This window comes from Molossus molossus, unplaced genomic scaffold (assembly GCF_014108415.1).
Source record: "Molossus molossus isolate mMolMol1 unplaced genomic scaffold, mMolMol1.p scaffold_m16_p_13, whole genome shotgun sequence".
In the NCBI taxonomy this organism is placed as follows: Eukaryota; Metazoa; Chordata; class Mammalia; order Chiroptera; family Molossidae; genus Molossus; species Molossus molossus.
This window is the reverse complement of record NW_023425348.1, coordinates 44,477,216-44,491,962: the sequence shown is the minus strand read 5'-3', so window position 1 is coordinate 44,491,962 and position 14,747 is coordinate 44,477,216. Positions and strand designations below refer to the sequence as shown.

Genomic DNA, 14,747 nt, shown 5'->3' with positions numbered 1-14,747 from the left:
ATTGGTTGCCTCTTGCATGCCCTGAGTGGGGACAGCTGGGGATTAAACCTGCAACCCAGGTATGTGCCCTTGACTGGGAAGCGAACCCAAGACCTTTTGGTGTGCAGGCCGACACTCTAACCACTGAGCCACACTGGCCAGGGTCTTAAAGATGAAGAAACTGAGCCCTGGCCAGTTTGGCTCAGCAATTAGAACGTCGGCCTTCAGACCATAGTTCCAGGTTTGGTTCCCGCTAAGGGCATGTGCCTCGGTTGCAGTTTGTCCCCAGCCCCTGTTGGGGTCGTGTGGGTGGCAACCAGTCAGTGTGTCTCTCTCACCTCCATGTTTCTCTCTCTCTTCCTTCCTCTCTCCCTCCTTCTCTATCTGAAGATAAATGCAAAAATGTCCTTGGGTGAGGATAAAAACAAAAACAAAAACAAAAAAACATAAGGAGACTGAGGCCCAGAGAAAAAAGTTACCTGTTTGAAATTACACACAATGAATTAAGAAAGAGGTAAAGGATGCCTGGCTGGTGTGGCTCAGTGGATTGAGTGTCAGTCCCATGGACTGAGAGGTCCCAGTTCAGTTCCCGTTCAGGGCACATGTCCGGGTTGCAGGCTCAATCCTTAGGGGGAGTGCAGGAGGCAGCTGATGGATGTTTCTCTCTTACACTGAAGTCTCTCCCTTCCTCTCTCTCTAAAAAAAATCAATAAAAACATATTTTTAAAAAGGGATGGGGGGGGGGGCAGGACCAATCTCAGATCTCCTGGCTTTTGGTACAGTGCTATTCAGACCTCTTGCTTTTTCCCTCTGCAAAAGGACATTTCCTGTCTTTATTTGTATCCAAAAAAAATACTACACTTCTGTGGTTCAGCTCCTCCAACAGTAAATAGGCTTCAGATTAAGAGCCCTAAACTGTCAAGAGTGAACAGCCCACCCCAAGGGCCCTGTTTCTAATAGTAGTTGGCTTGATCTCTGGACCACAGGCCTGCCTTGTCAGAATCTGGGCAAAGAATCCTCAAGGACTGCAAGTGGGGAGTGAAATGAGGAGGACCCCTGGACAAAGGACAGTGCAACCGAGGCCATATTTCTGTGTTTGGCAGGATTCTGACTGTCTGGGCCTCTGTAAACACAAGCCCTTGTTTCAATTACTCATTGACCCTTCTTCAATTCTTGACTGTTCTTTAGCCATCTGGTTCTCATCTTGGGAATCCACTTCCTTCTTTTTTCTGCTCTCTGCCTTGGATTGGTTTACCACCACCTCAGGCACTGTTTCCGGACAATCTCATGGAAACCCAGGGCCTCTGATGCCTTTCATTGCATTATGTTGCTTTTTGGACTTAGCTTTCCTTACAAAACTTGTGTTTTCTTATAAAGATTCCCAAAAGGAAATATCACTTTCTTAATGCCTTCCTGCTTCAATTCTACCTTAGCGCAAAGAAAACAAAGGGTGGGAGAATTGCTATAGCAGAACTATCTCTGCCAGAGGGGAGCCATTCTTTCTCCCATACTCTCTGCATCCAGAAAGAGGGCTGGCATCCAATTCTGAGCACCTCACTCAGTGACTAGCCCAACTAGGGATGACGTGGTCAGTGCTGTCCTTTAGAAAGCAACTCTAAGAGCTGTGGGAGATGGATTGGAGGAAGAGAGGCTGTGGTCAGGGAGACAATCTATCGAAGCTACTGCAATAATCTGAGAGGTGAGACCTGAATTGAGCAGTGGGGTGGGATAAAGAGGAGCGGATAGGTAGGAAAAATAGTCATCATGGTGGGAGAATTCACACAACGAAGAAACTGACAGGTGTGGGAGATGATAGAGAAGTAAAGATGGCTAGGTTTGGACCTTGAGGAACTGGGAGGATAGTACCTTTAACAGAATGAGGAAAATGAGAAGAGTTGTTTTGAAAGGAGGGTGGAAAACAGTGACTTCTTTTGTGCATCAGAAATGCAGACATCCAAGATGACTGTCTCCATCAGGTAGCTGAATATGCAGGGCTGCACTCTGGAGATCTAGACTGCAGATAACAATTTGGGAGTTTCAGCTGGCAGAAAGTGTGAGCAGGAGGTGGGGGGAACGGGTAAAGTGAGAAGAGGCCTGAGGCCTGACCCAGGAACACCCACATGTAAGCCCCAAACAAGGGGGAGGGCTCAAAGGAAGGAGTCTGAGAAAGCGCTGAGTAAATGGGAAAAAAAACCGGGAAAGTGGTTTTTCCAGCCAAAGGAGGGGAGTTGCAGGAAGGGACGAGAAGGATACGCAGATGAGGACTGACAAGAAGCTGTTATTTTTGGCAGTTAGTTTCTGGTCACAGTAGGCCTACTCTCAGTCTCAATAGCTACCCTCACGTCCACGGAAACACTGGGACGGGGTTCTGGGTCATTTATATACTCCCCACTCGCTTTAGCGTCAGTTATCAGGGTCTCGCAGGATAATTACTTCATAAAGTTTAATATCGCTCAAAATTTCCAATAAATCCCAGTTCTCAACTTCATTTGATTGACGAAAAGGAAATTGCAAAGACGGCCAGAGGAGGCTGAAGACCGGATATGTAAAGTATAACAAACAAATATTCATGAAGTTTCACCAACTACCAACCAGGTCCGGGAAGAACCTTCCCCGACCCCGCCTACTCATGAATATGGAGATAGCGCTGCCCACCGCTCATTGCCCCGCCCTCTACTCTTCTCCCTCGCAACGGACTCTCCCCTCAAACGGGAAACAAGATGGCGGCGGCAGGTCCGAGTACTAGGGCCTCTTCCGCGGCGGCAGCGGCAGCTCTGAGTCGGCGGAGCCGGCGGGGCCGCTGTGACGAGATGGCGGCAGCCAAGACCGGGCCCCAAGGCTCGTCCTCTGGCCCCGCGCTGCTGGTGTTGCCGCAGCCGTTGCTTCAGTCACCACCGCGGCCGGAGGAGTCGGGCTGCGCCGGGTGCCTGAAGACCCCGGGGGAAGCGGCGGCCCTGCCTTGCGGCCACTCGCTGTGTCGAGGCTGCGCCCAACGCGCCGCCGACGCAGCGGGCCCGGGTTGCCCGCGCTGCCGCGCCCGCGGCCCGGGTTGGGCCCGCCGTCGGGCCCGCGACGACGGCCAGGCCAACGCGGAGGTGCTGGGCGAGCGCGCCCGCCGCGGCCAGCCGGAGCGCTGCCGCCCGCGCCGGGACGGGGGCGCGGCCGCCGCGAGGCCCAGGCCGGAGCAGGAGCCGCGCGCCGCGCCCGCGGAGCCAGGTGGAGCTTCCCCTCCCCTCCTTGGGGTCCCGAGCGAGGCCGAGCGCGCCCGGCCCGGCCTGGTTAGCGGGTGGAGGGTCCCAGGCCCTGCTGGAGCGGGTGTGGAGAGCTCCCGTGGGGTTGGAACCGGCCTCTCCCCGAGTGCATGATCTGTTTCTGAATTTGAACTTTGGGATGAAGTTCGGGCTCGGTGGATTTGGAGGGGCATTGAGGGCATCCTGCGCCTTACGTAAGTCAGAAGTTCGGGGGGACCGTGGCATTCTTGTAGCAAGTTAGGGCCAGGTGGAGGATACTGAACTTCGCGGGGCCCTGGAGGCTCAGTGCGTGGTTTAGCGTTGGGCGAAGAGCCTGGGCTCGAATTGCTTTGGGGCCTGAATGGGTCAGGGAGAGGTGTGGAGTAGCTGGAGTTTAGGGAACAAGTTGAATTTGAGGATGTGAAGGGAGCTTTTCAGTCTTGAGAGTAGGGTGGGTTGAGGGAATGAGCTCCAATGTGCAGTTTTCACAAAATCTTATAAAATGCATGTTTAGCACAGCCTAGCACATAGTGAGGCAACAATAAACGACGGGTATTTATACTTATAATAATACTGATGATACGTTCTAGTGGTGCTCAAGGAAAAAAAGCTGGACGGCGTTTGAAAGTTTGGGAAACGGAGATTGGTTGGCAGAGGCAGGATAGGTTTCCTAGCATCATCCTGGCAATGAAGTTTCCGGACGCTTGCCTTCAACTTTGCCTTTCTTACCTCCTCAGCCTGCCGCTCTTAATGCTGAGCTCGGCACCGAAAGTGCCTTGTTTAAAACACAAAACAAAACTGTTACAGCTTCATTTAGGACTCTCGGAGACACACCCAGTCAACACATCTCCAGCTTTGATAAAAAATGCTTGTCTAGGACATTTTCAAGAAACACAGTCAGGAAAGGCCAGATAGTTGCACCTCTTGTGTTGGGAATTCTGCCATGCGTTATTTGCAGTAGGGTAAAGGAAGCATTGCTTGTGTATGAAAGTGCAGTCCCTAGAAACTACAGGTTCCAGAATGCAGCTTGTCTTGACTCAAGCAGTCAGGCACCTGCCACTGCCCTAGGGTATCTTTTATTTCCGTATTTCCTCTTTTAAACTTAACAACATCCTTACGAGGTAGGTACTTTTATTTCCATTTTACAGATGAAATTGAGGCCCAGAGAGGTTAAGTAACTTGCCTAAGGATGAAAACCCAGTTCCACCTGAATCCTGTTCAGATCAGGGATGAAGGACTTCTCAGATGTCATCTAATTTGTGGATGCTGTGTGATGTTCTCATATGCTATTTGCTTTGAATTCTGAGATTATGTCCAAAAAATAAGACAGTGTTTCTCTGGTCTCCTTATTAGTACTCTTGATTATTATGGTCAGAGAGGATAGGAATTTCCTGGACTCCCTTGTGAAATATCCATTCTGAAATTTGAATCATGAGAGAGGATATGGCTTGATGATTTGTGCAAATTTTTTCCCTCGGAGAAATTTATCAAAGTGTGTTAGTGATTAAGTAACATTATATAAAACAAGATTTCAGATTAGGATCTACTGAGTCACTGAATATCCACTGAGTATACAATTACTTTATATGTTTATATGAGTACTACCACAATGAAAAAAAAGGTTCCTAAATTTTCTCGCTGTTGGATCATTAAGTGTATAATTACATACTCATTAAGTCAATGCATTATAGAAGAATATTGCTGGACAGCGCTTGGGAATTATCTTCTAGCTTCAGTGGATTGTCTGGACCCCCTTAGGGTATATATGATATATATTTTTTTTAATCCTCACCCGAGGATATTTTTCCATTTTTTGTACAGATAGAGTGGGAGGGAGAGAGAGAGAAACATCGACATGAAGGGACACATCGAGTGGCTGCCACCTGCACAACCAACCAGGGCCGGGGACAAACTGCAACCGAAGTATGTGCCTTTAGCGGGAACCGAACCCGGGTCTCTCCGGACCGCAGGCCGACGCTCTAACCGCTGAGCCAAACTGGCCAGGGCTATATGATATTTTTTAATTTAAAATTTAAATATACAATGCATTCACATAATTCAAACAATATAAGAAAGTACGCAATAAAAAGGTTCCCCCTACCCTATCTTCATTTCCCACTTCCAGCAAATATTCTTGTTTATTATTCTTTTACAGTTTTTTATGCTTATACATAAAAATTCAAATATATTTTATTCTTTTATCTTTTTTATTTTTTAATGTTTGTTACAGATGTTTCTCCTCCCCCCTCCTTGACACCCTCCTTCCAGTCCCCCCCCCCCAGCATTGTTATCTATGTCCATGGTTATGCATACATGCATATCAGTTCTGTTTATCACCTCTCCTCCCATCCCCTCTTTTATCTTTTTATATGAAAGATTATATATTATGCACACTGTTCTGTAACTTGCTTTTTTCATGTCACAATGGTGGAAATCTTTTCATATCAGTACATAGTAGGTTTCATTCTACTCACAGTTGCATGGAATTTCATTGAATAGATATAACATAGTTTACTTAACCATCTATTGGTGGAAATTAAGGTTGTTTCCAATTTTTTACCATTATAAATAATTGCTTATAAAATTTTTGTATACGTGCATATGTGCATTTTTATGGAGAGGTCACCTGTAGCTTTCACCAGATTTTCAAGTGATTGCAAAGACAAAGTTAAAGAACCATTGATTTAACTTAGGTGCCTCATTCTACAGAAGAGAGAAATGAGGACCAGAACAGAATGACCAGCTAACGGTCATTGTGAGTTAGTAGCGGATAAACAAGGGCTGAAAGGGTAACCCATTAATAAAGACTACAACAGCCTAATTCACAGTTAAGTGCTCATGATGCTTTTAATAGGGAAAATTAAAAATAGTTTCATAAATATTTATACTTTTAGGAGAGGAAACAAACAGAATTAGCAATTTCAGGTATATTTAGAAGTATTGCTTTTAATATTCTTTTGGTATAGTTATGTCAAATTGATAGAAGAAAGGTCGGGCCTGCTTTATAATGCTGCAAATGAAATTTTGTAGTAAATACACTGCTGTTTAAGTGACATTCTTACAATTTAAAAAATCTGTTGAAGCCTCTTGGCTCTTTTGGAGTTGTAGCATCTATTAAAAAAAAAAAAGGAAAAGTTTGCTCATTGAAAATTTTGGTTGTGTGGTGACATTTTTGTTTTTTTTTGCCAGCTTGTTGGCAAGCTTTAAAGTTCAGAACCTTAATGATTCCTGTGTAAAATGTTTTATTTTATTCTTATATGCATTGTCAATTTGCTTTTGGATATAGTATCAGTTGATTTTGTATCAGTGATATGTGTGAAGGCTAAGTCAGTGATTATTTTAAGATGAACCAAGACTTCAACTTTATGTTCTTTGAAGATCTGCAGAGCATTTATATATTGACATACGAAGAAGTATTTGGACCATCTTGAGCAATATCCAACAAGTATGTAATGAATGCTTACTCTGCCAGGCACTGTTCTAGGTCTTTGGGAGACATCAAGGATTGAAATAGTCAAAGATCTCTCCCTCTTGGAGCTTATATTCTAAATTTAGAGACAACCTGGTCCATTGATTTTAAAAAAAGAAAATAAAAAGAAAGAAAAGAAAATTTACCACACAGGTGTACATAGGTAAATTAGCAACTATGTACAACAGTAACACTTAGGCTCCATTGTTAATAATTAATGAATATTAAGAATTCAAATTTTAGCCTTATAATTTGAAATTATACTGCCTTTGAACTTGAAACCAAGATCTTTTTAGGACAGTTCTTTTTCTTCTACCATGGGTAATAATTAAAGAGAAAAACTAGACAAAAGATGATAAAGTTTTTAATTGGCAGTTTAACATTTTTGTCTATTTGTAGTGTAAAAAGTGCATTTCAAAAATTGAATAGATGGAAAAAAATTGAATAGTGCCTCATTTATCCCTTTCCTTTATCCTACCCCAAACTCCCTGTTCACTTTAGATTAGCATTTATACATTTAAGACATTTTCTCCTTCTGTAAATAAAACAAGTAATTCTGGTTTATTACTCAGTTGGCAGACAATGTTTGCTATGTGTGCAGCCTAAATTGCATTTAGGACTAATGAATAATGAAATCATGTGAATGTAATGTAAAAGGACAGGAATTTCCCTGGCCTGTACAGATTTGTTTTAAAATGTACAAAATGACTCAACTTTTTATCCTTAATGACACATATTCCAGAATTTGAGAGTATCCTTAGTGTTATACTAATGCAGGAAATATTTGTCATATGCTTATGTGTTTTTTAAAACTCAGAATGGGATTTACCTCACCAACTAAGCATTAATCACCATTGAAGGAATAGTTCCATTCTATAGAGTTCAGGATTGAGCAGCAGGAATTTAGGAGATATTTATTTTTGTTCATTCATATTTGTTGTCCAACTTCCAGTCAATCTTGGAAGAGTTATCTACCTTGAATTCATTTATATCTGAATTTGCTTGCATGTAGGCTATGTTTGTCAAATTTCGTTTCACTAATTCAGTGAGCATTTTGGGTCACTGTGTAAGATAATACAATAAAAAAGATGATGAATAAGATATGGTTCCTGTTTTTTAAGATTTCACAGTCTGGTTGGGGAAGCACACCTTATCAAATAACAATACAAAGTGGTAAGTGAGGTAAATGCATGATGCCAACAGAATATAGCATTAATTTTCAGCCTTTTTCATCTGGCATACACAAACTAATTACTAAAATTCTGTGGCACACCAAAAAATATATTTTTTGCTGATCTGACAAAAATATATATATAATATATAATTTTGATTCGTTCACACCAGATGGCTATTGTTGTGTTGGTTGTTTGTTGTTTTTTATTTTATTTTATTTATTTTTTATTTGACAATCTAAGGGAAAAGAGGTGAGTGCCCCTGACTAAATAGTTAGGTGTCGCATGTTTTAAACATTCTTGCAGCACACTGGTTAAAAACTGCTGGAGTGTATGAATGGAACAACTGATAGTCTGGAGGAAACCTGATGAAGGCATTAGAACTAAATGTTGAAAAAAAGAGAAATAATTCACCAGGTTAGGGAGGAAAGGATGGCCATGACAGGCAGAAGAACCTACTCATACAAAGACATAAGGTACTTGGCATATTCAGGGACTGACAAGAAATTAAATATAGATGGAATGTGGGACTGGAATGGGGAAGAAGAAACTGCAGAAGTTAGATCATGAAGGGCATGGCATGTCATGATTAAAGAATTTGGGACTTTGTCCTATAGTCAGTGTTGAGCTCTTAAAGATTTTTAAGTAGTGGAATTACATAATCATAAATGTGGTTTAGAAAGATAATACTGGTTGGAGTGTGAAGGAAAGATGTGAGTAGAAACTGGAGGAAGGGAGTCCAGTAGGGGGCTATTTTAGCAGTGCAGGCAAGAGATGAAGAGGGACTGGATTGGACTAAAGCAGTGGCTCTGGAGATGTTTCCTTTAGTCATTCACTGATTTAGTAGCCATTTGAGAGCCTTCTGTGTGCTAGGCACTAGTGCTACAAACAGAAACAAAGCATGATTCTGTCTCTTAAAGTCTATAGTTGGGAAGATTGGTATGTAAACATGCAACAACTGTGGTGTAATAAATGTAATTATAACTGTAATGCAAGATATAATTGTAGAAGGCAATATAGTATAAATAGAGCAAGTTCTGGAGACAGACTATCTGGGTTTGAATTCCAGCTTTGCCATTTATAGCTGTGTCATTGTTCAACCTCTCTGTACCTCAGTTTCCTCATTTTGAAAATGGAGATAGTAATAGAAGCAAAATTGAAAGGATATTTTTAAGACCGAGGTATTAGAATGTTTGGCTCAATAAATATTAGCTGTTTTCACAAAAAGAGAACCCAGCTTCAGACACTTGAAGTGGATGCGGGCAGGATAAAGATGAGAGAAAACAGTATATTTAAAAGCATAGGAGTATGAAACAAGGAGTTCTAGGGATTATAAGGAGTGGTTGAAGTATAGAGTACATGAGGGAGAGTCGAAGGAGGTGGAATTGGCAGAAATAAGTAGCTACTGGATAATAGTAGACTTTGGATGCCATGCTAAGGAATGAGAACCAACCAAGAGTTTTAAAGAGGAGTTGCATTTTAGAGAGCTCACAACTATGGGTGTAATATAGCAAATGCATTGGAGAGCCCAAATTCTCTTTTAGCAAGATGACTAACTGAGATAAGCTGAAGACTCTTCTGCTACAAATATCCAAAAGCTGGGCAATATAGCACAACAATTCTTTTAAATGCATTTCTGAGCTCGTAGGAAAGACAGAAAAATCTCCAGGTTCCAGAAACAAAAATGGAACTAAAACCCAAAACTTGAGTAAGCCCTTGAGCTCATGCTGTATTGCCCTGGAACAGGGTAAAAGGGTGGAGTAAGGGGTTATTTCTGGTTTTCTATTTCTAGCTGATTGCATTTTAACCATGTGGAAGAAGGAACCAAAACTAAGACTTCTGCATAAAGCTGGGATCTTGATGTGCTGCATCCTTGGTGACAGGGTGGGCTAGAGAAAAGTCTTCCCACTGACACCAGTCAATAAAAAGAAATCTTGTCTTGATTTTCCTGGGCTTTATGCAAATAGGAAATGGAAAAAAAGCTTATCTGAGAAATTGAAACATAAGACCTATGCTTCGGTCATATTTGAGACCTGAATATATGTTATATTAGTCAGGTATCCCCATGCTGAAAAATTAATATAAAAGCCAGCTCCAAACTAGTGATACCCCTGAGTCACCTAGAGAAAGGAAAAGCAAGATTCCAAAGGGTACTCCCATATCTCAGGCCACAAGGGATTCTTACAGAAAAAATAATCCCAACTGAAGATGAATTTATAATTAAAAATGACAAGAAAAACCATTTTCTACCACAAAAGAGAGTTAGTAGATAAAATAAGCAAGAGGATTATAGTTTCAAGATTTGGGATAGTAGAATGGCAGTTTGAAAGATAAGTTAAATGAGCATATTTTCAGTGACAAGATATTAAAGAATTAATCGATATCCAAAGAAATGAATAAGACATTATGAAACAGGCACATTTGAAAAAAATGAGCAATGAAAAATGCAGGTTAAAAAACTCAGTAAATAAGTTAAGCAATAGTCTATATAGATGAAGAGAAAATCAGTAACCTGGGAGTTAGATGTGAGGAAATCCTGAGAATGTAAAACAGTAAGATGAAGGGAGATATAAAAGTAGATCAGGAAGGCCCAACATCTAATATTAGTTCCAGAAAGAGAAAAATAGAATGAGGGAGATGAAGAATTTAAAGAGATGATGACTTGAGAATATTTTGAAATTAATAAAAAGATATGAATCCTTAGTTTTAAGACTCTCAATTCCGTAGCAGGAATTAAATGAACAAAACAAAACCTTACAACTAAACACATTGCAATGAACCAAAGACACTTATTAAAAGCAACCAGGCCCAGCTGGTGTGGCTCAATGGTTGAGCATTGACCCATGCACCAAGAGGTTGCAGGTTTGATTCCCTGTCAGGGCATATGTCCAGGTTGTGGGCCTGATCCCCAGTGGGGGGCATGCAGGAGGCGGCCAATTGATGTTCTCGCTCATTGATGTTTCTATCTTTCCCTCTCCCTTCCTCTCTCTCTAAAATCAATAAAGAAAAAAAAAAAAAGCAACCAGAAAGGAGCAAGAATCAGATTGAGAGCAAGACCTCTCTTAAAAAGAGAGGCCAGAAGAAAACTGAATACTATTTTTTTTTTCTTTTTTATCCTCACTGGAGGACATTTTTTTTCTTTTGCTCAGATAGAGTGGGAGGGAGAGAGAGAGAGAAACATCAACGTGAAAGGGACACATCGAGTGGCTGCCACCCGCACGACCAACCAGGACTGGGGACAAACTGCAACCGAGGTACGTGCCCTTAGCAGGAACCGAACCCTGGTCTCTGGACCACAGGCCGACGCTCTAACCGCTGAGCCAAACTGGCCAGGGCTGAATACTATCTTCCAAGTGTTGAGAGAGAGCTGAATTTTATACTCAGCTAAGCGATTGAAGAGTGAGGGCAAAATAAAAATATTTTTAGACTTACGGCAGAAACAGTTTGTGCTGGGAGTTGGTGGAGCGCTGCAGGGCTCTTAGGAACGGACGGCTCCGGCGTGGACTGGTATTTGGGGACTGTGACTTGCAGGGTCTGCCATGGAGCCAGAGCAGATGCTGGAGGGACAGACGCAGGTTGCAGAAAATCCTCACTTGGAGTAAGGTCTCACAGATAACATTGAGAGGATAGTAGAAAATGAGAAGATTAATGCAGAAGAGTTGTCAAAACAGAAAGTGGATCTACAGTCTTTGCCAACTCGTGCCCACCTGGATCAGACAGTTGTGCCTATCTTATTACAGGGACTTGCTGTGCTTGCAAAGGAAAGACCACCAAATCCCATTGAATTTCTAGCATCCTATCTTTTAAAAAACAAGGCACAGTTTGAAGATCGAAACTGACTAATTGGGAAGAACAGAAAAATTTGGTTTCTACTATAGATTTATATGATTAAGAGGCAGCTTTAATTGCCATGATTCCCCCCTTCCTCCCACCCTTTTATGGACGTATAAGAACCTTCAGGACAACAACTTGTTATTGGAGTTGCAGAAGAAAACATATTTCCCCTATTTTGATTTAATCACCATACTTATTTAATGAGTGCATTATGTGCAGTTTTTTCTCACATTTTCTTTAACTTTGTTTTTAAAATGACCTTCAAAATTGTTAAATGTCAAAAAATACATATATTTTTAGATAAACACAAATTTACCACACTTTCTGAAAGAACTATTATACTAAACAGTGTACTTCCAAAAGAAAGAAATGTAAGTTAGAGGATAGAGTAGGATTCAAGAAGTCCTAGTGAACAAAAATCAGTAGGTAAGCTTAGCCAACATCAACTATATGAAACAAAAATAATTATGACTTAATTTGTGGGGGGGGGTGGGTGTGTGTGTGTGGGGGTGGTGCTAAAACTGAAGTGGGACTAAAATACCAGGCAAGGATAAAATGTAAGCTGGGGGGAAATTGGTCAGCATAAAAGAGTTCTAATAGTCTATATATAGTTCATGAGGAGAATAGAGATATTGATTAACTTTGGGCTTTCAGTCAGATGTATATTAAAAATTTAAGGGTAACCACTAAAAGAAAAATATGGTCTATAACTTGATCTACTATACACACATAGAACCATACACTTCCAAAATTAGAGAACATACATTCCTTTTAAAACAAATGTGGGGCATTTACATAACTAGGCACAAAGAAAGTTTCAACAAATACTCATTAATATATAAACCATGTTATGTGACTCAGTACAATAAAATTAGAAATTAATAACACATAACCAATTCCCCCACCTACAATTCCTTGTTGAAAATTAAAAATCAAACCCCCAAACTTCTAAATGATGTATAGATTAAGAACAAAATCATGGAAATTGGAAAATATTTAGAATTGAATAACAGTAGAAACCCTACCTGTCAAAATCTGTGGAATACAGCTGAAACAATACTAAGAAAAATTTAAGTGCCTTTATCAATTTCATTGAATCTTAAGATGCCATGATTTATAAGATTCACTATTGTTTTCCAAATACAATGCTCTCCTACAACTAAGATTTTAAAGCTTTATATTTATGAAAGAGCTCTTATAAATTTATTTAGATATAGATCTACCATATCACTTATGCATGTATTTATAAAAGAAAATGAAGTAATAAATTAGTAGAATATCAGTCTTCATATTCAGAGTCTGATTCTTCTAAATCATTAAAAAAAATTTTTTTTTATCCTCACGCGAGGACACTTTTGCATTTATCTTCAGATACAGCGGGAGGGAGAGAGGGGGAAAGAGAGAAGCATCGATGTGAGAGAGACACATCGACTGGTTGCTACCCACACAACCCCAACCAGGGCCAGGGACAAACTGCAACTGAGGTACGTGCCCTTAGCGGGAACTGAACCCAGGACTCTCTGGTCCGCGGGCTGAATCTCTAACCGCTGAGCGAACCTGGCCAGGGCCTAAATCATTTTTTAACTGAATCATAGAGGTTTGTGTTTTTCTGCATACTATTACTCACTATGTCTTTGAGAGCACTGGTGATACAGCATTTCTGTATCACTACAGAGTGCTCCACAAAGGGGGTCAGTGTTGGGGGGAGGGAGAGCCATCTGTAATACTTTCATCCATAAAGATAATTTGAAAAAATAAATAGAAGAGTGCTCCACAGCTATCTTCAGGATTTTCTTTCAAACTGCTGCCACCCATAAAGTTTTGATGCTGGTGCTTTATTGAGCTTGCCAGAAGGTATCCACAAAAGGTTTTCAGATGAGACTTAGCTCTTCCTCACATGGTCTGTAAAAGTTTTGTTGATTAACATTGAGAGGTTACAATTGTCCAATCATGCCACCAGGGATAATCACCAAATCACTACATAGTTTTTGCAAGCTTCTTTAATTATTGTATGTTTGTACATATGTAAGCAATAATAGTGGCATCATCACCTGCCTGGCTGACAGTGATGATAAGATTCCAGTTGTAGGAAACATCCCAATTTCAGAGATGTTAATATGGAAAAATGTATGTCCTAGAATCTGTAAGGAACTTGAATAGAAGAAAGGCTGAAAACTATTGAATTAAGTGGCCAATTGAAGAAGTTAGAAAGTTAACAGCAGATTAAACCTAAAGGAAGTAGAAGATAGGAAAGAATAAAGATAACATAAATTAATAGAAAACACGAGAATCAAAAGCAAAATCAAATTGATGAATTAACATAGGATCTATATTATAGTCAAGTCTCTGGCAAAATTGGTCAAGAAAAAGGAAAAGGCAGGAAGGCATATATAATGTTAGGAGTGAAACGGGTTAATACATCTATAGATAAGATAGATTTTTTTAAAACCTTATAGAGTATGGAAAAACTTTATTCCCATGGATTTGAAAAATTCTATAAAATAGTCAATTTTCTAAAAAATACAACCTATCATAGCTGACCCAGGAATAAGTAGAAAATATGAATAGAAATTACTAAAAAAACATTGATAACTATAGTAAAATCTACCCACTAAGTAATATGTGGATTCAATGAGCTAAATTCAGAATATGCAAACTACAGGACAGATGGCCCATTTTTTTCCACAAATATGAAAAGAAGAAGAGAAAGCAATGGAAGGGGAACTCTGTAGATTAGGAGACAAACAGATTAAGTGCATGAACTTATTTGGATCCTGATTTGAAAAACTATAAAAACATTTGATAGGAATTGAATACGGGTTGGATTTTTTGGGCGTATTAATGGTTATTAAGGTTTTAGTGTGACAATAATTTTTTTTGTTACATATTTTAAAAGAGTCCTTATCTTGCCCTGGTCAGTTTGGCTCAGCGGTTGAGCATTGGCCTGTGGACCAGAGAGTCCCGGGTTTGGTTTGCGCTCGGGGCACATACCACAAAAAAAAGAAAATAAAAAATAAATTAAAAAAAAATAAAAGAGTCCTTATCTTGAAGAGAGATGCTAAA

At 40.5% G+C, this 14,747-nt stretch overlaps 1 protein-coding gene and 1 pseudogene across 1 annotated transcript in view; both read left to right on the top strand.

Annotated features, from left to right (window-relative positions):
* The first annotated feature begins 2,699 nt into the window (after positions 1–2,699).
* The window catches only part of RNF169 (ring finger protein 169), a 77,500-nt gene continuing 65,452 nt past the window's right edge, over positions 2,700–14,747 (top strand). Inside the window, exon 1 of the mRNA XM_036258041.1 lies at positions 2,700–3,195. Within this exon, the coding sequence (XP_036113934.1) occupies positions 2,700–3,195 (496 nt within the window). The remainder of the gene's footprint in view (positions 3,196–14,747) is intronic.
* Positions 11,137–11,937, top strand: LOC118627649 (annotated as a pseudogene).